Genomic DNA, 25,292 nt, shown 5'->3' on the forward strand with positions numbered 1-25,292 from the left:
TTGTGTTTGAGAGTTAACCCAATGCTTGTTTTTGGACTGCTAGCATTGTTTTCCATTATCTCCGCAAACGACTTAAGTTTTTCCACGAAAAATCTCAATAAGGAAGTAAAATTACTTATTCCTAAAAGCCATCAGAAATATGCAACACCTCCACCGCCAAGAATTAAACTGGCAGAGACACCAGAATGTGCTGATGACATTCGAAGAATTTGTCCAAATAGTATAATAAACAATAATTTTGCTGTGCTAGACTGTTTACAAAATGATAAGGCAAGTAAAAGTTTTTTCCCCCAAATGTGGTTTAATTTATTTATTTAGTAAGCTGCCTTTCTATCAGTGGAATCTGTTGCTGGTAAACTTGATTGATGTTACTGTGACTTTATTAAATTTGCTATATATTTGTTCTGTTTTGGGTTCTATCAACATTCTACATCCCTGGATTCCTAAGGTTTTGTAAGGAAATCGTAATTACTATTATTTTTCATGTTTGTTTACATTTTGCGTGTAATCTGCCATCCGATGCATTCTTTGCATTCAAGTGAATTAGCCAGCAATAAGTTTTGTGCTACCTCTTATTTGTTTGTTTTTCTTCTCTTAAACTACATTTAATTGTTCCCCCCCCCCCCATGCAATGTTGACACACACAAAAAAAAAAAAAAAAAAAAGCGGTGGTACTTAAAAACAACTATTCTAGGAAAGCAGTGAAAGGAAATGAATATTATATTGAAAATTTTATCTCTGAGCATATGCTGTCGGACTGTGCATTTCACATTATTTGAATCATTGGAGGCTTTAACATCTCAGTGAAAGGTAGAAGTGTAGAGTCCATAACAGCTAAATACTGTGAAATGCCCTGTAATTGATGAAATGAAAAAGTTATAAATTTAACACGTTGTCATTAAACTTAATGAGTATAAAGTGAGAAATTTTAAGAATTAGCTAAAGAAGATTAATTTTTACTATAATTAAATCATTTTTTTAAATATTATCTACCACCCGGCTTTCAATTCTGAACCTTGCCAGTGTTCAAGGAAATGTTCACCCTGTGGTTCTATTCTACTATTCTTGTATCTAAGTAGCCCACTGCAGGGTTTGTACGAGGACATGGATTGCGTGTTTGCTGCAGTATTTTCCAAACTCCCATCCAACAAAAATCTACTTGCATGCAGTTCCCACAAATGTACCTCTTAATATATTGATCAAGTTTGAAAATCACACATTGCATTTTTCTTTGTGTGAACTTTGCAAATAGTAAAGTTAAAATTTAGCAGAGAATTTAAATGTATCAAGAATAACATTATAAAGTGATGCTTTTCTTGGCTTTTATCCAAAATATTTAGTATAAAATAATATGTCATCTTTAAAAGAACTAATATTGTAAATGTAATCAAATACAGTGCTCAACATTGAAAATTCAACACCAAGACGGAATGGTCAGAAAGTGATAAAATTTGGAAAAAAGACAGACAACTCGGAATAATAAATGATCTAAATTTCAAAATGATGGGCAGAGTACAGAGCGAGAACGGCTTCGGCTCAGTAGGATGTAGGACCACCGTAGACAGCAATACACGAAGAAACACGTCTAGGCATAGAGTCAATAAGGGTGCGGATGGTGTCCAGAGGGATGGCTCTCCATTCCCTTTCAACCATTTGACCCCCCAACCGTCTTCTGAACGATGCAGGGACAGAGTCTGCAAATGGCGTCTAATCACATCCCACACATGTTCGATTGGTGACAGGTCCGGAGAGTATGGTGGCCAGGGAAGCATCTGTGTGCCTTGGAGAGCATGTTGGCAGATGCGAGCACTGTGTGGTCGGGCGTTATCCTGCTGAAAAATTGCATTAGGTAGCCCTTGAAGGTAAGGGATTCTCACTGGCCGTAGCACATTATCCAAGTATCGTTGGGCCGTCATAGTGCCCTGAATATGAAAACAAGAGGTGATATGGAATTGTACGCAATCGCACCCCAAACCATTACGCCATGTTGTCGTGTGGTGGGACGTTCCACAGTTACTGTTGGATTAGATCTGTTTCCACATCGATGCCACACACGTATGCAGCGACTATCACTGGATAAACGGAAGCAGGATTCATCTGAGAACATGACGTTTTGCCATTCTGTCATCCACGTCACTCTAGTCCCGCACCATACTAAGCGTTGCTGTCTATGTTGTGGGATGAATGGCAGTCTTAGCGGACGCCATGATTACAGACTACGTGCGACCGAACGACGGGAAATTCTGGTTGACACAGGAACATTCAGGGTATCTTGCACCTGTTGCAGAATTGAGGAACAAGTGACTTGTGGGTCTGCTACAGCTTGTCAGTCGATGCATCAATCCATGCATTCTGACGTCACTCTGGCTGCCCCTGCACCCCTCAATCTTGCCACATTTCATTGTTCCAGCCATCTTCGGCACACCCGATGCACCGTGCTCGCATCCATGTGGGTATCAGCTGCGATTTGACGTACGGACCAGCCTCCCCTTCTCAGTCTGATCACCATACCCCTCGTAAAATCGTCTATCTGCTGGAAGTGCCTTTGTTGATGTCAGCCTGGCATTCTCTTGTGTTACTCGTATCCTCCAAGAAAAATAACCGAAAATTCTTCGATAATTCTCCAGTTAGAAATAAGGACACGAATATTGCCCATTCTGCAAGTTCCTTCTCTTATGTCTTATACTTCACGTGCGTCGGAGAGCTGCGCATTTCACATCATTTATATAACTCAGTGATTTACGTCTACTCTAAAATTTGCATAAATTTCTGAACACTCCTTCTTGGTGTTGCATCTTCAATGTCGAGCAGTGTATAATTTTGCAAAAAATGCAGGCAAAGGCATGTTAATGGACATGTTCAAATTTTAAGTAAAACATGTTTAAAGTTGTGGTCTTAGGTTGTCTTTCATTGAAAAATTTTTCTTTATCATTCTGTGTAGCAGCACCTATCAGGGCTAATAGTACCATATCTTGCCTTAAAACGAAGAAGAGGTTCACCTATCATTTGTACCGATTATCTTTGAATTTTTAATTTTGGCACTTATATTTCTTTGCCTCTCAGTGCCTCATTCTTCTTCACATTCTTAACATCATATCTCTTTGCCTCAAAACTTGTGTGTGCAATGGTATGCAACTTTGTGTAAATGTGGGTGATTATAGTTTGATTTATATTTTAAGCACCACAGTATTTATTTATTAGTTCTGGTGTTTGTTCAGAAATTTGATAAAATTGTTGAAAGGGGCATCCTTCCCACCCCTCTTACCATGTTGACTTCCATTGTAGTTTTTTTTTTTTAATTATAAAATGTTTTACAGAAAAGAGAAGATGCTGACTTAACATCACCATGTCATCATGTAAGTTGTTTTATTCAGTCCAATCTTTTTTGATATTGAGTAAATATAATGTTTCAAGAGCCCGCTTGATCAAATTTTTTACAATCTGTAGATCAGCAGCATTTTAAATGTTTTCCTTTAACACTAATCCAGGGCTCAATACTCAGACATAAAAGTTAGGCATCATTGTCGCCTATCTGGCTTCTTCTTTCCATATTGTCAAATGTCCATTAGGAGGCATAATTTTAAAACAATATTTGAATAGCAGAAGCTTAGTTTTTAATTTCAACTACTACTCTCATCATATTATATATATCACATTACAGTGTGGCATTTCTTCCGGAAATGACTACACTAAGAGAAAATTACTCATTGTCAGATTAAATTTTAAACATTTTCTGTACATAAATTCAACCAATTGTGAATAAAATTCATGTCATTGCTTTCAGCTTATTTGGAACTTTAAAAGGAACTTGACTCTTGATTCAAGATTTGTTGCCACAGCAAAGCAGATGTGCCCCAAGTTTTTAGAAATGGTAAGCATTAATTAGTTATGTGTTAATGCTGAAGAAATATTAATCACTTCATATTCTTCCCAGTAACACCTAGCTTAAAATATTTTTTTGCAATATATAAATAAACCTGATTTCATTTAAAAAATAAAGCTGTTTTCTATGAAGCATTAGATCATTATAATGTTGAAAAAATCTAGTATAATTATTACAATTATGATTAAATTACTGTTATACCAAACTAAAATCAATTGCAGTCAAAAACGTCTAAGTAATTGCAGTTATACTCTTAGCCTAATGTTTTACTATTCTGGAAACAACTTGTGGATAGTATTTCACTGTCATGGGTCTGGCCAGAGGATATTTGGGTCTGTTAATGGACCCTTCACAAAAATCCGATCAACCAAAACGGACCTTTCACAAAATCGCGATCAATCAAAGCGAACCCGTCACAAAATTCTGATAAACAAGAACGGATCTTTCACAAATTGTTTGTTGAAAGAGCAAATCTGAAAGCAAAATAACGCATATTTCCGTGCATAAAACCGATAATTTTTGGAACCTTTTTGAAAGTCAAATTAGAGGGATCAGCTTATACGAAATTTGCTAATTTTGCAAAGAAAAAAAAATTGGCACTCTTGTGATGTTCCTGCAAGCGATAAATAACTGATACTGCCAAATAAATATAACGCTTGTTTGTTTCTTGGAAAGAAATAAGTTTGGTTTTAAATAATTTTGTTTGTTTTATCACAGCTAATTAGCAGCGGTGTGTTTGCAAACTTTTCTGGAAAGGCATTGGTATGCACTTTTCTCCCCCCCCCCTCGCTCATGATTTAATTAACAATAAAAATAATATATATCAGCGAAATGAACTTAGAACTGCAAAGGGATAGTAAGGATGGGGGGGGGGATATGATCACTTCAGATAGGGTTACCAATTTCAAAATTATCTCCACTTAATGTCTGGCGTTAACCCTTGATTAGAAAATATTCTCATCATTTTACCAGCTTGTCAATATTTGCGTTTTTATGGTGCCGGGCGATGTTTAACTTATTTTGGAAGAAAATTATATGGGCTTGATTTTTCAATGCTAAGAAGGATGATTAACCTCTTAACTGCGTAGCCCGAGCTGAGCTCGGGGTGAGGTTTATGTGCCTTTAACTGTGTAGCCCGAGCCCCTTGAGTAGGGGCAGTGGACTTTCCTGCAGTACTCGAAGCAACTAACCGCGGGTGTCTTAAGATAAATTCCGAAAAAGGAGCAACCGCGAGTAGGTGGAGAGTCAGTTGTCGATCTAATTTATTTCCGCTCACTGGACAGGCGCACGTGTTCGAGAGCTATGAGTAAGTTCATCCTAACGCTGCTTGAAATGGATGTGTACTCAGAAATTGTGTATTTTTAGATTGAAATTAGGTACTAAAAATGAATATTCTCGCAAAATGCTGAAAATGAAGTTTTCATTATAATTAATTATCAAATACAAAAAGATCTGAATTAGAAATCTTAGTCTGAAATAAATATAAAAGTATAACTAGCGTGCCAGCATAAAATCTTTATTAATCTGTTCAAATATAAATAACCTGTCAATTATACTTTTTCAAAAATATCATAAATTTAATCTCTCTTATAAAATGAAAGTTCATGCACTAGCGTCCCTAGGAACTCTAAGTAACACTATTGTCCGATGGAATATGAACTAAATCTAATAATGTGGGTTATGTCATGTATCTTATTTTTTTTTATTATTAATTCTTTTCGATTTTTTGCGTTAAATCCGGAATTGAGAGGAAAATTTACTTGTCACACAACACAGTTCCGTAAAATTAAATTTTTAATATTTGCAAAAAAAAAAAAGATCGTGTTTACAAGCGGTTTAAAATAATGAAATAAAAGCACCATTTTGGTTTTAAAAAATGCAAAGTCCCCCCCCTCCCAAAAAAAATGCTGACATCTGTTTTGGAGTTACAAGCCCGTTTTTCAAAGCAAAAAGGTACGAGCTTATTGGTATAAAATGCATACTTTTCCATTAATTAAATTATTTTTTATGAAGTATGTAATACCATCACGAAACTCTTATGCTTTATCAACTCTTGAAGAGGAAGTATGAAAGGTTTTTAGAGCAAATTCAATGTGTTCAGAGTACTCCCCTAAACATTCAAGGTAATATACAATACTTATCACTTAAAATTAATACTGAACTTGTTGCTATTCAAGTCTTCTGAAATATATTTATTTACGAACTGTTACGACAAACCCCTCTCAAGATAAAATTCTAACTTTTTATACGGATATCTGTTTTGCGCTTTTCTTTTCTCTAAAGAATGCCTTTCCGTCAAGCTCTTAATAAATTTCCTAGTATGAAATAAATAAATATCTGAACTAAAAAGTAAATGGGGAAAAAATCAACAACTTTGGAAACAGCACAAGTTTACCAAAAACTCCAGTCACATGTTTCGGGAAAAGGGGGGGGGGGGTGAAGGAAGACCTTTTTCATAGCAAAATTTTTTTTAACTTAGGTATGGACTTTATTAGATTACCTTATAACATCCAAAGCTCACATCTTCTTATATTACAAGTTTCTCATTGCAATCCTCCTCTTCACTGCAAAACCCTTCTATCTGCACCTTTTTTTTTTGCAAATTAGTGCTGTTTTAAACGATGTTAAACTTATTAATCACCAAGTGCTTCAAGTTTTTATTTAAAAATAGAAAAATATTACGTATTGCACCTTTTATGCAAATGTTTTCAAAGGAAAATATTAATTATTTTAAGATGAAATTGCGAAACGCTTCTCATACACCTGGTAAAGCTCGAACTGAAAAAACTGCAGAGAAACATGATGCATTATTATATATGCAGGGTGTCTCAGTTAAATGTTTCAGAGCTCCTAGGAGGGGTGGGATGCATCCTGACGACTTGAAATTATATCGCATTGCGGGATCGGAAATTCTTTCTCTACCCGAGAAATTCGACATATGCCAGAAGTATTGTGCGAGTTTTGTTGGCAAAAAAAGAGCACTAAATTTAGATTTAAAATAAATATCTAGTACGTTTTTCTCAAATTTTGAGTTGTGTCACTTTCCTTGCAAGAGTGCGAGAGATAAAGATATAATTAGAGAGAACATAAGCAGCTGGTGCACAAAAAAGTTGGAGATACATGAGGGGAGGGGGGTAGGTAGGCGGTGCCTGTACAGGTGACTTTTTCTAAAATTTAATTTTAACGTCATTATTGATTAACAGACCTTTTCTCAAAATGTTCGGGGCAAGACCTCAAATATTGGGACTAATGGTCATATGGTACTTCTTTCAATTCGATGCTACATTTTTTAATTTTTATAAAATAATAGGAACCTTTTCTTTTGAAAGAAAAGGGGGCAGTTGTCCCCCATACTAGTCGATTATAAATATATGTAAACAGAGAGAGAATCTAGTTGGACGTTTTTATTTTATTACAAAGAGTCAGCTGAATCTAAACTTGTGTGGCGTTTTAGTTTGTGTAAACTAAACGTAGTGAAAAAAAATCGTGGCATAACGTGAATCAATTAAATGTATCAATCTGCAATGATGTAGTTTAGGAGAACGAAGGGGAAGGGATGCTGCCCCCCGAAATATTTGAATTTCTATGGTAAAAATAATGCAAATTGTTACGTAAAATCGTTCAAAACCACCTTTACTTATGCTGTTGCTTTTTGTGGTCCCAAACCCCAAATTGAGGCTAGTAGTTTTCCTTCTAATCAATATGTTCTTCCTGTTTTTCCTTTTTTAAAAAAAATAAGATTTAAGAAGTAGTAGTTATCGCATAGCGTCACTTTTACTATTATAGAGTGACAAGGTAGAAAATACAACACGTGTGTGTGAGCTGTTTGCACCCCCCAAAAGATATCTATTCAGAAAGGCTTTTAGAATGCGATGCGAATAAAAGACTTCAGACACTCCCAAGAGAGATAGATGAATACGGAAACTGGTTCGCTGTCGTATCAGTGCATTCCATTAGCCCTCCTTTCTTTGCCACAAACACAATTGTGGAATGTGTAGTTTTATAATAGCAAGATTCACTAACAGCTGGTGAATTTGAATAGAAAATCTTAAGTCAAAAAAATGTCAAAAAATAAATAAATAAATAAATAAATAAATAAAATAATAATAAATTTAATCAATGATAAAAAAAAATCATTAAATAATACAGTAAAATCTCATTGCAGCGAATACCTATGCAAAGAAATTTCCATTTCAACGAAATAAATATTCAATCCCATTTTTATTTCTAGTATACATTCAACACAAGATGACTGGTTTTCGAAGAAATTGATCAGAGAATCTTCTTACTTTTCATTCTGAAGCTGAAAAAGTAAAATATAGTTCTGCTATAGGAAAAAAATATTTAAAATCAGTGAAACATAGTAAAAGACTCTAGGTTTCACGAACAGACATTATGTTTATGAGACCTAAGGAATAGTATTTCTTCCTCGTCATAAGTATCATCACTTTACCAGTAAAAACTCGACCTGTCTCTTCACCTCAAAACATCTTTAATGTAAAGTAAATTTCAAGTAAAGTTTATTTTAACATTTTTAGTTAAAGGTAAATGAGGTAATCCTGTATTGCGTTTTTTTTTCTGTTTTTTTTTCAATGTGTTTCAAATCAATATGTGCTGAAAAATTCTTTTTCTTTTTTTCCTTTAACACATTTAGTTCTCTTCCGGTAATACTTTCCATAAAATTAAAAAAAAAATCTGTTCGGAGTATTCGAAGATTCGGACATGCAAGGTTCTACTGCGTATAGTAAACAATCTAGAATGTAAAATAAGAAATAACAACGTCAAAAAGCACGATTGCAGACTACTGCAGACACGTGTTTCGGCGTTACAAGGAACGCCTTTTTCAACGCAAAAGAAATGAGCTTATGGAGGAAAAGACATCCGAAAGCTCATTTTTTTGCATTGAAAAAGGCGTTTCCTTGTAACGCCGAAGCACGTGTCTGGAATAATCTGTAATTTGTGCTTTTTTGACGTTGTGTCACTTCTTATTTTACTTTTTGACACAAAGGTATTTATTTAACTAATCTTGGATGTATTCAAAACGAAGCAATATTCCTACAGTTCACGATATATTTTCAATAAATATGAACAAGAAAATTAAATGATGCTTTGATTATACACATAAATTGGATCGATATTAGGAGAAGAATACTTCTTATACGCTCTTTTCGTTATTCCCCTCCACCTTTTATTCTCATCCAAGCAATTTAGTTTTTATCATGATCAAATTTTCATCGTCACTTGGGACGTTTAGCCATGAATATAAAAAATTAAGAAACAAGAACAAATTTTAATAGTTTGAAAGAAGAAAGGATAAAAATACAAAAATGTATGCTTTCCCCTCTTACTTATATATACACGTATAATATGTATATGCATTAGTTTAAACATATACTAACACCACCCAGATCTTTTTCGAGTACTAATTCTCTAATCACAGAAACTAGATTCTAATGCTCGTTCAAGCACAAATTCCCACGTTGATTCTTCTACAATAGTTCAGGTTTTCTTTTGAAAGGGGATTAATTCTTTGCTCTTGCTTTTCATGGGTGCAATGTCTGACTGATAAGGTGTATACTGGCTGCGCATGCGCACTTCACAGTAGCTACATTGTTGTATCCACAACGAGAAGGCCTTCATTCTTTATTGAACATTGGATGCATTTAGAACATTTTTTTCTTAGCGAATACTTATATGCTTCATAATGTCAGACGCAGATTATTCGAGCAACGACAGCTCTGATTATAGTATTTATTTTAATGACCAAGAATCTTCTGATGAAGAAAACAGCGCAGATGACAATTTAGCCAAATACACCCCCCCCCCCCCTCTCCGCCGAAAGAATACGTACTTCCACGACCCGACAACGATACTTGAGTCGCTAGTCACCATCTTTATTTGAGGGCCCTCCCCTGCTTATATTGTTTATAAGTTTAGAACAGCGATTCTCTCTTGGTGGTTTGGTGGACCGGTACCAGTTCGGAGGAAAAATTTGCCGGTCCTCAGGGGTTTTTGCTCGTCCTCGATTTAAAATCTATATAAATAAAACATTCAATATACACGTATGTGTGAGTGTATGGCGCCTTATATATATCCACAGTTTACATCGGATCTCGAACAATTTGGCAGGGAGGTACTTGAGCACCCAAGAAAGAACGTAAGGGTGTTTTCGAACGCGAAAAAAAAAAAGAAAAAAAACCGTTTGAATTCTAATAATAAGATCCAAAAATGGCGTTTTTTCTATAATATGAGGGCAAAAAAATGCTCTCAAAAATTAGAATAAAATATCCGCGGAAACCACTGATTTTTCTGCATCATTTGTTCCAATGTCCCAAGGTGATTAGAACGTGAGTTACAACTGTTAACTAATTTCAATCTTAAAATGTAGGTAAGCCTTCAATTTGAAATTCGTTGCTGCTTACGGTCATTGTTGAACAATGATTTTATAAAAATTAGTAGCGTGACGAAAATCATTGAGAAGAGAGATCTGTTGCCGTTTTTTTTTCTCGAATATGAACAAAAAAATTCTACCTTTTGTTTTGAGGCTTTTTCAATAATTGGGGGATTTAAAAATTTTCTATTTTGGTAACTTTTTCTCGCTTTGTCAGGAAATTTTGAAGATTTTTAATATTATTTAGCCTGATCGTTTGACATAACTTTTATTTTCGAGGTAGACCGATTGAAGCCCAGGTGACGCAGCTATGAAATAAACAAATTAAAAATTCTTTATTCAAAAACAAATAAAGAAATAAATGTAAAAGTCTAATAATATCCTATGTAACGGTTTTTGCATGAATTTGGTGATTAATTTTCAAAATTGTCTGATTTTTCTCAAATGCTCACTTACTTATGGATAGTTGTTACAACAATTAGCTATCTACAACCTTTGCTATAAAATGTTTTGCAACAAATCTCTAATATGTAGTAAAAAAAAAAAAAACTCGACTGCCCACTAACTTTTTCCACAACAATCCGCAAGTCAAAAATTTCCCTTTTTTTTGAGAAAAAAAAATAAAATAAAAAGAAAAGGAGAAAAAAAGGGGGGGGGATTCTCCGGTCAGATTAGATTTTTAGCAGATTTTTCAGGTTCTGCGAGTCATTTTCTTTTTTTTTCATATAAAAAAATAATAATAAATAAGGCAAGAAAAAAAACTGACCGGTCCGGGAGTTCTTTTAAAAAGATGTTGCCGGCCCGCGGGTCAAAAAAGGTTGAAAGAAAAATCAATTTAGTGCTTAGGTATTATAGCAGTCACTGGCGTAATCAGAATTACCATCTGGGAACTGGGCCGTAGCCTACGGCTCCTGCTTTTGAAATGCTCCCAAGTGACTAAGATTTTGATTTAGCCAATGGCTAAATCCAGTGGCGCACATGACAACCCCGCGGTGCGGGGGGGGGCGCAAGAAGTATGAGGGCGTACGTTCAGAAAAATAAGCACTATGTTGAAATTTAAATCTTGCGGGGGGGGGGAGAGCATCAAAGTCTATCTACGCCCCTCTCCCCATATTTTAGTCGGATCCTGCATTTGATTTTGATTTCAGTTACAGTTGAGGTAAACCTAACCTGACAGCGTCGTGATGTTATCATTAGGATCTGCTCAGCCTTCAAAATGCTGCCAGGTTAGGTTTGCCCCATCTACAGTTACATTTTGTAAGCAAACTCTTCTTCAATTGTAAGTTTGTAGACGTCGGTTCCGAATGACAATATAACATATACGAAGCATTCAAGTTTATCGTTTAAAAAAAATACAATTGCTATTGAATTTTTTGCCGGCTTGAAATTATTAATATAGAACAGGATAAATTATAAATGTTTCAGTCTGAATTTCATTGCTAGAAAACTTTGGTTTTAAGTTGGTTGGAACCAAGGAAACACTAGCACACCCAAGTAAATGGGTGTGACTCAAGCCATACGTGATGAAAGTTAATGCCCCAGCTTTTGACTACCATATTAAAATTTATGCAGCAAAACTACAAACCGTTAGTTTGTAAAAAAATAACATTGCTTATCATAGTATAATCATGTAGCAAATACTAAGCTTCGCAGTTTTAATAAGCAATCTAATTATCCATAGAATATAAAGAACTTCATGTTAAAGTTTGTGGTAAGGGAAAGTTATTTCAACTTCCATCAATTTTTGTTTCTTTTTTAAAATCTTATTTTTTTAATTTTTAAATTAAATTGATTTAATTGCGCAGTTTTAAAAGTTGAACAGCAAATTTCAATAACTAAACTAGTTGACTAGCATTTACAAAATATATAACGTCTGTCTGAACATAAGTAAATATTTCGGAATTTCGTAGTAAAATGCTTAGAGGTCCTTTTGAAGCTAGGAGAATTTCAAAATGGTTTTCAGAACAAACCTAAGAAAAGAGAAAGCCAAAATGAATACATTCCAGCTGTCATCGTCAACCTACCCCTTGCACCTCAGGGACAGCGTTCCCTCCCACTCTTTAGAAACCATCGTGCGCTGGATCCCCATAATGGCTAGATTGATCAAGCAGAAGCTCCTTTGTATAACGAAAGGAGTAGCAACCCAGGAGGTCCCGGAACCAAATGCATTGCTGGGAAGTGAACATTTCTCTTCAAAATGTTTACGCAGAAAATGACCTTTTTTGGCGAAGAAGTTCTCACAGTAAAGAGGTTAACTTTAAATAAACTCTTTTATTCACCATTTTTTTTCCCTTTAAATATCTTCATTTTGAAAAATGAAATCTTTTAACATGTGATATGAGAATCAAATTTTGTTCTTTTTTCAAGCTACCTTCGCTTTATTAGGATGCAAATAAATGAAAAGTGTCTTTATTTTTTCTCTCATTTCAAGTTTTTAAAGCAAAATTCCATTTTTTTTACGAGTCAAAAATTAAAATGCTGAATCGATGGTTTATTTATTTATTTATTTATTTTGCTTCAACTGTGTTCACAGATATTAATGATATGTTTATCATAGTACTCAAAAATGCAATGTTCGAATAATTTTATCAAAAATATTTCTTTTACAAGCCGTTTTTATACTTTTGATGCCTTCACTTTGAGAATTGCGATCTCTTTGCATCTGCTATGGGAATCCTATTTTTTAAATTTTTGATGTTTAGTTCTCTTTGTTAAGAGGTAAACAAATAAAATCTCTCTTTATTTTTGTTAAAATCACGGAATTTATAAGTTTTAAACGAAATTCTGTGCTTTTTAAGAGTGTCTTGGATCAAAAAATTAAATGCTGAACACTTGTCTGGATTTTCTTTCTCTTTTTTTTTTGTTATAATTATTTTAAATACTGTACAGAAATATTTCTGGTATAATTTACCATAATGTATAATGGTAGATAATTATTAATACTTGAAAGAGCGATGCCCCCCCCCCTGCCAAATAGTAGAAAAACACCCCAGAATGATATTCTCAACATAGAAGAGGAAAACACTCAACTTTAAGTTTAAATGATGCAGCTGATGCCATCTCTTAATTCTAAAATTTCGTTTTAACAATTTGTTTTTTGCAAAATTATTTGATTTTTCAAAATTAATTCATTTTTCACAAAATTATTTAATTTTTTACAAAAAACGGACTCTGAAAAATCCTGAACAGACCCCTGACTGTACTGTTTTATTTATCTTCTTTTTCAGTTAAATTCTTACATTTTCCCCATTTGTTTTATTTCTTAGCATTTATTTGTTTATTTTACCACTTAGCAAAAAGAATGTAAGCCTTTAGAAGATGTAAAGGGTCATATGCTGTCTTGTTTAATGGACTTTGCTGAAAATGCCACAGAACCACAGTGTCGTTCCTTCCTGAAGAAAATGGAAGCTATAATTTTTAGTGACTATCGTCTCATCTACAAATTTGCTGATGAATGCAGTTCTGATATTCAAGATTTTCAATGTGGTCGTCTTGAAATGGAAGCAGAAGTAAATAGTTTCTCTCATTTTTATAATTTGAGCATTGCAATTTACTGTCAGAATAGGTTATTATGTACTTCAGTGTTTAGATTATGGCTGTGTTCTGCATTTTAAAGCATTTAAGGATCATATGAAGCATTCAAAAGAACATAGGAATAAAATAGAGTAGAGCAATCTTTATAATGATTGAATTAATGGAATAAATGAACTGAAGTTTTCATATACAGTCAATTTGCGATAACTCGAATCAAAAGAGACCGACAAAAAATTTCGACTTACCAGTAGTTTCGGTTTTTGACATTTTAATATTAAAAACCATTGAGCATTTTAATGAATATGTACATATAACAGACAAAATTACAGAACTTAAAAATTTTTAAGATCAATATGCACAGTTTAATCAAAAATATTGAGAGAAAAAAATTCAAAAGCAAGGGGTTTTGATTTCGATACTGCTGGACCACTTGAATAGAGCTGATTCTACTTCAAGAAAGGTGCACATCTTCATTCGTTTCAAATTCGGATTCATAAATTCTACCGCTTTAGAAGTTTCTATTTTTCTTTTAATATCATTGAAAGAGTACTTGCTTAGCCATCTTTAATAGTAAAGGAAACTCACTCTGTCTCTCAGGAACTTATCAGCAAATAATCAAACTAAAGAATGAAGGGGAATGCATCTTAACTTAGGTCAGCCTTTTGCCTACCCACAAAGAGCAATATATAACTTTTAGGGTCTCCTAACTTCAGCCCACTCTTGTTCAATTAAAATTTCCCCCATGGACATTTTTTTTTATAAACTAATGCAGCATTAAACTTTGATGAATAAATTTAACAGATTTCACTGGTTTCGATTTTATATTCATCTGCATCATTAAATAAATTTTAGAAATTTTGCCTGCAGAAGCAAATTAAACGGGAGAAAAACATTGCTTCTCACAAAATATTCACTTTCTGAGGCCATACAGGAAACAAAATGAAACATTTTAAGATAGAAAAAAAAGCTTTACAAAATAATTGTTTCATTCTAATATTTTCATTACAATTACCTGCCTTATATCTTCAAAGTATCAAATTTTCTAATTTCAACTTATTTTAACTGCTAACTTTTTGTTCCATTTTTCAGAATTTTTATTGCTTTCAATTTTTTTTCTAAATGTAGTGAAACTTCGTTACATTAGTAATAAAAAAATCTTTTACATTGTTTTAATTGCTAATACTGAACATTCCACCTCAAAACAAAGAAAATAGAAGCTGTAACGTAGTTATTTTATAACCTTTAATTTTTGCTTATATCATTGGGCATGTTCTTAACCAACAGTGTTGATATTATTATTATTATGGGCATTTTGTAAGTATTAAAGTGTTTTCAATCATATTTTTTCCAAAGTTTGAGCTAACTGCTATCTAATAATTGTTATTTATTCCAATTCAACTTTTATTGGTTCTTACGTTTTCCAAACTCACCCTTACTTTTCATATCATGTTATAAAACAAGGTTTGGCAAACTGTCTAATAAATGTGGTAAAATTTCTTAGCGTACGTAATAGAAAACATAGCTTCGTGTGGTATAATCTCTAATAATCTTGTAATTTTTTTGATGCATTAATTTTGTATCTTTAATTTTTTATGTAGCTTTGAAACTTGTACTAAAGCTATTTATTATTCCAGGAACCTCACTCTCAGGGAGAAACCATTGAATGTTTGTCTAAGCAAACAGAGAAGCTCTCCCAGCCTTGCCGTCATGAGATCCTGCGGATAGCCGAGCTACAAGCTGATGATTTCCACCTGGACCGTCCACTTTACTTTGCATGTCGTGATGATCGCGAAAGATTTTGCAAAAAGGTGGACGCTGGGGAAGGAAGGGTTTACCGCTGCCTCATGAGGCACAAAACAGAAAGAGAAATGAGTGTGGAGGTAAGCGTTGCTTTAAAGCTTTGTTGTGTTCAGCATCTATGAAATGTAAATACTGGATCCAGGAATGCAACTTTCTGATTTCAAGAAGAAAAAACTGATTTTATTAACTACATTCATTTTTATTTATTTATTTATTTTATTTTTTTTTATTTTTTTTTTTGCTTTTTAAATAATGTAAATGGCAATCCTAAAGATTTGTTTTAGACAGTTTTGAAAATTATATCTGGTAGTTGAAGCCCCCTTTGTCGATTTACGATGGTGCATACACTTTAAAAAAAAAAAAACCTTGAAAACTGCTTGAAACTAAAAGTTTTATTTTCAAGTGCTTGAAAACCTTTAAAATGTTGAAATGTATCCTTGTTTTTCAAATTTTGTGATTTATTTCTAAAAAAGGTTATTGTAAATAAAATAAACTTGTAAAGGGAAAATGCCACCATTTTTCATTGAGTTTCTGCAATTTATTTGTATGCTTCAAATATTCAATTTTTCTTGGATACATCCTATTATTTTGGATTTTTTTAAAAAGAAATCGGTCTTAATTTTAGTACAGGGAAGGAATTGACTTATTTTAGCCTTCCACTTTAACTGAATTTTGATAGTCTCATTTAAAGAAAAAAAACATGTTTTCAGAAATTTTCCGACATTGAGCTTGTGTTTCACAGAAAATTGTATGCAGTGTTTGAGATTTCAGTCGTTTTACATCTTGAAAATTTTTCTAGCAGCAGGTATGTTTGCAATTTCTGCATGAATTTTGGCCTTCAAGTCTTGAAGGGATTTTGAACATTCTTCATAATTGTAGAATTTCAGTAACCTTTATTCTCTCAAAATGGTTAAAATTTAATAGAATGGCATCCCACTTCCATAAATGCCAACTTAAATGTATTAAACAATCATGACTCCCCTTTCAAGCATTGTTTTTTAAGACTATTTCTTAGCTTACACTATCTCTCATAATCCCTGCGTTTTGCTTCTAGTTTTTAATTGTTGCTGAAAACAATGAAAAATAATAGTAATTATAAATTTTAAAATACTTATGCTTTTCAATTGTTGCCATAAACAATCAATTTAACAAATCAGTTTCAAGGCTGAACCTAAGCAAGCATATATTTTCTCTATACTTGAAAAAAAATTGCTTTTAAATTTGAGCATACAAACCAGCAGTACTGAAAAAAAAATTACTGAAAAAAAAAAAGCTATTCTCTCTTTATTCACAACACATTAATATTGAAATGAAAGTCCATATGTTTTTTTTTCCCTAGAAAAGTTAAGGATAAGTAACAAGAAAATATGTTTTGAATTTTGAAAAAATTCACCTTAAATAAATTTTAAAACCAAAAACCTTTTAAATATAAAAGAATGCTTTTTAATTCTAAAGACTACTCTATAAGCTTCGTTCACGCTAAGAAGAATGAGGTAAAATAATTATATGATTTCTTGATTAAAGCACTAAAAAATTGCAGTTAATCTTAATATGTTAATATTTAAGATACTTCTAAAGCAGCAAATAAAATGTAAATTAAAAATTGCAAAAAAAAAAAAAAAAAAAAAAGAAAAGAAATAGCTGGCATATAGCTTTTTACAAATAACTTTTACTATACTGCCTCTATTTCTTCTTCTCTCAATTTTTAATTTAAATTATATTCATCTTTTTATTTTAATTTGGCAATGATATTCATTGCTCATTTCTTTCTATTGTGCTTTTTTTTAAAAATAATCTTAGTATTTTCAACAGTTTGAAAACTTTCATCTTTTCATATACATTCAACTTTTTATGCTTCTATAACTAAATTAACTCGCTGTCTAAGACAGGTATGCCGTTCTTCAAAAATCTTAAGATAAATTAATTAAGGTTTTAATTTTGTAATTCTAAATGTATATTTCTGTGATTATTACTTATTTTCACAACACCTCCACACCATAAATATTTAAATTTATGACTAAACAAGAAAAGATGTGTTCAGTTTTAACAAATTTTGTTGCATTTGTATTTTAATTGCTATGTTTATAATTTTACATGCATGCAATATGAATAAATTATTTCAAATGAGTACTTTATATTAATTTTATTGTGAGTTTAAAATTTTACTTTTCGTTTTAGTGTCGAGAAAAACTGTTTCAAAGGGAAAGGTTGGTTGTGCATGATTACAAGGTTAACAGAGGCTTGGCAAAAGCTTGTCGGGAAAACATCAAGATATATCACTGCAGGGATGAGACTTCTGAAAGGAGAGAAATCAGACTTGCTCAGATATTGCTTTGCCTTGAAAATGCTTTACATAAAGGTAATTTCTTTCTTATTCATGTATTGTGACATTAATTTGTTACTTTATATTTAAACAAAATATCCTGGAAACAGTTTCTGTTACTATGAGAAACATAACCTGGTATCAAGCCTCTCTTTTAATGAGGCATTGGACAACTTGTGCGATCTATATTTGTGAGATTGCATTGTTCACAAAATATTGTCAAACAAACATTGATTTTTTTCAAATCTCATTTTTTTTAAGCTATTAAGTTTTATAAATTTAATTGCAAATTCACGAAAGATGGGTCACAGAAAATAGTTCTAAACTAACACTTTTTCTAGCTTGCAATCGTCTTGGAACAATAATCTTTTCTTGTATTGATCTGTGTGTTAAAAATATAGTGCTAAGTTTCTTTTTGGAAAAGCAAATAAATAACATAAAAAACGGAAAAATCTATGCAAAACTTGAATGACTCAACTTTGCAAAATTGTTAATTAAGAACCTGTATCATTGTTCTGACACCTAATGTGCAAGATATTCTCAAGCTTATTTTCATATTTTTTAATACCCTAAAACCTTATTACAGCAAGTACCAATACAGCAAAATATCTGTTTTAACTACCATTAGATTGCTTGAATTCCATTACAACAAAGTTCCCATTACAGTGAACAAAATTTGCTGTATCTTAAAATTTCACTGTACTTTGAGTTGACAGTTATTTGTATTACCTGTGTTGACCATTTGAAAGTATTTTAATTCATACCAAGCTCATTCTTCTTTGTTTTGGGGATTTTGAAAAACTTTGTTTCCAATTATTTAACTATTTATCTTTCAACGTTTCTTCTTTTGTATGTAAGAAGAAAGAGAAAATCTGCATATTTTGTAAAAAATGTCATTTTATAAAAATTTTTTTTTTTTTTAACATTATTTAATCAAAATTATTTTTTACAAAAGTAAAATAAGACAGTACTGTGAAAAATATAGCTTAAAAGCATTTTATAAATTTTTATATTTAGAAAAAAAACTGGTGAATTAAATACCTAGTTTAAATTTTATTAATTATTTAAATTTATTCTTGCTCTCCTTATGTATAATAACAATAAATGCTGAGGTAGTATTAGTCCAGTGAGAAGTAAAGCACATAAAAAGAAATGTGATAAGGTGATTTGACATTTAAAAAAATATGCTTCTTTGCTATTGTATACTTGTGTACGGTTTATCTTGCAAATGGTGATTTTTAGTAAACACTTTGTTTCAAAGCATTTCCTTTTAAAAACATGTTGCTTGCCCAGTACTAGAGTCCTTGATGTGTTCACCAGAAAAGCACAACAAGGATGGGGAAAGTTATTGCTCTGCATTTTAGTTAACTTACAGTTTAATTCAATTCTCAGGATATCCTGTTGCTGGTGAATGCCAAGCAGAAATGCTGGAACACAGGCAAACATTGATGGAGAACTACCAACTGACCCCAGAATTAGCAGCAGCTTGTGAGAAAGATGTTCAGCACCTTTGTGGGCGTAGGTTAGAGTTGGGTGGAAAGACGCTGCATTGTTTGATGGATCATGCAAAGCCATCTCGTCACGATGGAGGCCGCATATCTGATGCTTGTCGCAGAGAGGTTAGTATTGAAAGGGAATTTTTATGTCATATTTTTAGTATATGCAGTAGAAAAAAAGATTTTTACCTGAAACAGATGGATCCTGACATTAATGATCTATGGTAGTCACCACTTTATGTGATCACTCTGGTAAAAAATAGTTTTGATAGCAATTATCAATTGATAATAATAAACAAATCACAAAATTGGGTAAATTTACCAATTCAGGCAGCACATAGTGACCTTTAAAATAAACTGAATTATTTCGTTTTAGGGGTTGTCCATAGATGATGTCGCATTTTTTTTTTCGTTTTTGGCCCCCGTTTGTCACAAAGTGTCATACTTCACTGTACTCCCTCCTCATTTGTCACGTGTCATACTATTTTTCATAAGCATATTTTTATTAAAAAATACATGTCACCCCCTCCCTCCAATTTGTCGCAAGCTATCACAATTGCACGAATCCCTCTCCCTCCTCAAAGTGTGACATCATTTGTGGAAAGCCCGTTATGTTTATGTACTGTATATTTCTATTATAATATAAAAATTGTTTGTAATTTTAAAAAATCATTCACACACACACACAATTGTTGACTACCTACAATTTTTCAGAAGCTCATTTATAAAGTGCTTGTAATTAGTGTTTTTTTAAGTCAACGGAGGTGTGTTGTAATTCCACATTTGAACACTTTCAATGTAGTCCTCATTTCAGCATTTGTAGGAGGTGGCTCTTCATCCATCCTCTCCTTCACCTAACTCATCAGATACATCATTTATTTATTTATTATTATTATTATTATTTTTTTTTTTTTTTTGTTGAAGTAATTTGGCAAAGTTCTGATTATGCTAATTTGGAAGCAGTAGAAAAATGTAATAAATTTCGATCCATGACTCAAGCTCTTGAGATGTCCAATCTGAAGAATTTTCTGTCATTTTTTGGTTTTTCTGATCATTAATGTTTACAAAAATTTTAGTACGCAAAATAGTTTCCAATCATTTCAACAAAATCCCAATCTCTGTTCTGAAAACTGATAACATTAAGCTTATGTAATGATGACATAAAGAAAATTTTAACATATAAATGCATAGAAAAAATTGGGATCAAGTGATTTTGGTTACAATAAGTGATTGATAACATTAGCTGCAACCACATTAATCAGCAATTATTTATTTATTAGTTTTATTGTAAGAAGATTATTCTTTTGCATCTTAGTATTATTTCTGAATTTATGTTTGAAACATCCGAAGACTACAAGAGTAGGCAAACTGTCAAAGATAGTGAAGTGCTTATTATCAAAAATTATCTCTATTGGACCAAGTTTGGGTGTGCAAAAGTTATGATAATTAGAAAAGCTAATTAAAGGGTATTCCTAACAACATCAAAAGGACTGAAATAATTTTTTTTATGGACACACTTTTTTTTTTTGAAATGCTGCAGATGTAGGTTCTTATCAAATTCAGTAGTAAAGTGGTATATAAAAAAGAATATTGTATGGGAACAATTTTACTTAAAACTTAATCAGAGCTTAGGACGTCTAGCTGTTTCTACTGGCTTGAATAAAATTTGTGTGTCTGTTCTTTCTTCATTCCCTCTTAGTTTTTCATAGATTTTTTTAATGACTTTTTATCATTTTCTACGTAGCAGGGATTACAATTTCAGTCGTGAATTAAATGAACAGTTGTAAAGTTTTAATTTTATTTTGTGTGTAAAGCCATTTGCTTATGTTTGAGTTTATCTTCCTTTCAGCTTGAAGCTTTATTAAAACAAAGTGATGTTGGAGAAGATTGGAGAGTTGATCCTGTTCTTCAGGAATCTTGTCAGCCAGTTGTTGATGCTGTATGTTCGCAAGAAAAGCCGGGAGAAGGAAGGTGATGTATAGAAAAAAAGCTTTGATTTTGCTTTTAATTTTCTGGTGTTAATTTTCTCACAAATTCCATTTGTAAAATAAATAAACTGATGAGTTATTATTTTTTTATTTAGGGTTATGACTTGCTTGATGAAAAATTTTGATTCTCCAAATATGAATGAAGATTGTAAAGAAAAACTGCTTCAAATTCAGTATTTTGTTGCTAGAGACTTCAAGTAAGTAACTATTATTTTCTATTTTAAACCACTTAAAAAACCGATTATATTTAGGGAGTATGTGGGGAAAAAAAAAGCTTTAAAAAATAATTTTAAACTGGTATCGTGAATCAAGAAAAGCCTTGAAGTACTGTTGTAATTGAAAAGTTTCTAAAGCTCCAAACTCACAAATCTTTGCTGGCATCAATTTATCCTTGAATTATTTTTTAACTGCATTTACAATTAACTTCATAATTACTATTATTCATTATTGTTTTTGGCAACAATTGAAAAGCTTGTCCCATCAACCAATGACAGGGCAAGTATGATCAAACCTGCCTGTCTGAGAAACCTCTCTTTGTCAAAATCCCCCCCCCCCCAGCGCTTAGAGCATAATTACAACATTTTCCATCATTTTTTTTTCTAATTAGTTTTCACAAAAACCTCTATCTTGAAGACGTGCCACTTGTTCATTTTCAAAATTTATCAAAATTTTAACCAACAGTAAACCTTAGAAACAAAAAGCATTCCCTTTAACATCAGCAGTCATATAGCCTTTCAATTGTTGTGAGACATGTAGCCTAGGGTTGTTCAAAAAAAACGTTTTTTCAACTAGAGTCCAGGACCCACCTATTTTTTTTTACGCTTACTAACAGTATTATACTGTAAAAGTTTTTGCTTCTTACTCAAATTTTGAGAGGGGTGCTCAGTTTCCCTTAATTTAACATTAGCCATAGCATAGAAAATGCCATAAATTTAGAAACATTTAATTTCCCCAGCTGTTTTTTTTTTTTTTTTTGTGAATAATTTATTGCAATGTATCTGCATATTACTAGTGTATATTATCATACAGTCAAACTTCTCAATAGCAGACACCGTCTGGACCAAAGTTTATGTCCGTTAATGGGGAGTGTCCGCTATTGGGGAGTTTGAATTTACAATGACATTTTAATTTTGTATTCTAAGCCTACACATACAGTGTATATTTCTAAGTGAAATAAATAAGTAGCGCTTATAAGTGTACTTACCCAATAAGTAAATAATCCTCTGAATTTTTCAGGAAAATAAAATAGGAAGGCATTTTTTATGTGTTACATCATTTATCCGAAATGTGATTAGATAATTTCGTGAATTTTACTCAATAAAGTTTTAGATCGTAGCAAAATGTTGCCCAAACGGCTACTTTTCGCTTAATCTGGCAATACTGTACGGATTACTCATCAACACTTCCAAAATCTAGTGGGGGGGGGGGGAGAAACCCTAAAGTAGCAGGAGAGTTTTTTTTTTTTTTTTGAATGAATTCCTCTCCCATGCAAACTGATAAAGCAAAGTACTGTGTAAAATGAGAAAGTTTTTTTTTTCTATTTTTTGCTGTAATTTCGTGCATGAAATGAAAACAAAACTTTCATAAGCTTTGACTTAAAAGTTTGCTGGACTTAAATGGCTCTTGTTTTTGGAGCAAAAGGGGTTTTAATCCTCTTATTGGTACTGGTTAGCCCCAGAACATCCTAAAGAAAAAGAAAAAATGCTTGTTACGAAAAAAGTGCTGAGCAAAATTTTACCAAACACAGAAAAATAAAACGAAACTTGGCTGATTTACTGTCCTCCAATGAGGAGTGAAATACATTATACGCTTATCTCGAGGGTCTGGGGATTCAGAAACTGTCCACTAACGGGGAGTGTCCGCTATCAGGGAGTGTCCGTTAAGGGAGGTTTGACTGTACGTGGCCTTTTTTTTTTTTTCAGTTCAGTGTATTTTTTTCAACCCCCCTCCCCATACTTACAAAGTGGGACAGAGAGTTGCACAACCTCTTTCAGTTGCAATAGGGAGCAAAATTATTCCACAATATTTTACTATCCACAAGTCAAAAAAAAAAAAAAATAGGGGTGTCCCATTATCTAGGAGAATTCTTTTTACATGTATTTTCAAACCACCCTGATGTAGCCCTGAGAAATCTATATAGGGAGCAAGTTTTTTATAGAAATTCCACCCTCTAGGAAACTGGGGGAAAGGTTGTTGAACGATGGAAAAACTTTGTGAGTTTTACTTTCAAGTTATGGAGAATTCTTATTTTTTTGGATTTTGTAGATATATGCTGCTGTATTTTTTAAATTATTTTATGGAGAATAAAATAAAAATCTTAACATTATTAAATGAAACAATCATTATTGAAAGATAAGTTTCATCCTCAAAGGTCTGTATATAACCACTATAAATTGTTTAATGTGTAATCATAATTGGTCAAACAGTAATATGCTCAGCAATATAAATTCAAAAACAATCTTAATTCTTTGACTTTTTCATTCCAATTGCTTTTATTCATAGCGTTATCAAAAACATCTGTATCTCGAAACCTCCTTATTTCTAATTTTTCTCCCTGTGAAATTCGAGATAGACAGGTTCAACTGAATGATCTAATAAAAAAGAAATACATATGACGTTATTTCTTGTTAATACTCCTTGATTTAATAGCATGTTTGTTGTTTGTTTTTTCCTCCATAGCAATATATGTCATTTTATGCCAAACCTGGAAGAGAATTTATTAGATAAGATAAATTCTCCTCTAAGATTTCTCCTCATCATTTTTTGTGATGCTTTTAAGAAATATAATATTTTAGATTAGATCCAGCTTTGTACAAGCGATGCAGAAAAGAAGCAGAAAAATATTGCCACGCAAAAAAAGAATGGTATGACAAACCCTCAAGAATGGATCCAGAAAGAGGACCAATTGTTCTTCCATGTCTGTATCGTTATGCCTACCATCCTGATAAAAATGTTCAGGTAAACAAATTCATTCCAAGAAATGTTTTTAGTTTTTCAAATTTTTTTATTGTAACATGTTTTGCTTCACTTGACTCTGTATACATTTTTAACTTGAGGTTTAAAATATTTATTACCAGGGGTGATTGTGACTCCATGAAAAAATACCTGAACTTTTTTTTCCCAAGAAGAAAAAGTGTTTTGATGGGCACACACACACATATTATATATATATATATATATATATATATATATATATATATATATTACGTGTTATGTACACATTATATTATGTATATAAATAATTTATATACATAGTTATTTGTTGGGACTATAACTCGAAGTTTTAATTGGACTTAATACGTCCTTGTGCATAGTGAGAAATAAATTCTTTTAATTTTTCTCATTTCTTAAATATTTTCAAAGAATGTTTTATTTTCCTCCTTTGTATCTGAATCTTTTACCATTAATTACATTCATTTACTAATACACTAAAGTCTAATACACCAGCATTTTTTAATGATTCTTGGTTTCTTTTATGAGTATTTGTAGAAGAATGTTGCAATAATGCCTTCACACCATCATTAGCATATGTAAAGGGCTTGTTGCAAGAAACACAAGAGCAAAATCCAGCCCTATCAATTTTTTTACACCATATTTCCATCTTTTTACTGTAGGAATCCACCCTGCTTTACCATTCCCAATTAAACTTGTTCTTCTTTCCTTCATCGATGGAGCCAATATCTTCAGATTTATCCAGATACCTCATTTTTTAAATGAGAACATGCAAAGTTCAAATGAATAAATGGAAAAATAATCTATCAAGTAACCTCCTTCCTCTTTTTATCTAGCCTTTATTCCATCCCCCACCCCATCTGTTCTTCGATAATTACCATAGAGTTTACAAAACATGACCGTAGCTTATGTTTTATACCAAACA

General features: G+C 32.4%; 1 protein-coding gene across 1 annotated transcript in view; it reads left to right on the top strand.

Moving 5' to 3' along the window:
- The first annotated feature begins 21 nt into the window (after positions 1–21).
- The window catches only part of LOC129220801 (Golgi apparatus protein 1-like), a 53,475-nt gene continuing 28,204 nt past the window's right edge, over positions 22–25,292 (top strand). The window contains exons 1-10 of the mRNA XM_054855231.1: positions 22–270; positions 3,318–3,356; positions 3,785–3,871; positions 13,568–13,783; positions 15,443–15,688; positions 17,787–17,967; positions 19,324–19,550; positions 21,277–21,398; positions 21,511–21,612; positions 24,211–24,373. Coding sequence (XP_054711206.1) covers positions 22–270; positions 3,318–3,356; positions 3,785–3,871; positions 13,568–13,783; positions 15,443–15,688; positions 17,787–17,967; positions 19,324–19,550; positions 21,277–21,398; positions 21,511–21,612; positions 24,211–24,373 — 1,632 coding nt within the window. The remainder of the gene's footprint in view (positions 271–3,317; positions 3,357–3,784; positions 3,872–13,567; positions 13,784–15,442; positions 15,689–17,786; positions 17,968–19,323; positions 19,551–21,276; positions 21,399–21,510; positions 21,613–24,210; positions 24,374–25,292) is intronic.

The sequence above is a fragment of the Uloborus diversus genome, chromosome 4 (genome assembly GCF_026930045.1).
Source record: "Uloborus diversus isolate 005 chromosome 4, Udiv.v.3.1, whole genome shotgun sequence".
Lineage (NCBI taxonomy): Eukaryota > Metazoa > Arthropoda > Arachnida > Araneae > Uloboridae > Uloborus > Uloborus diversus.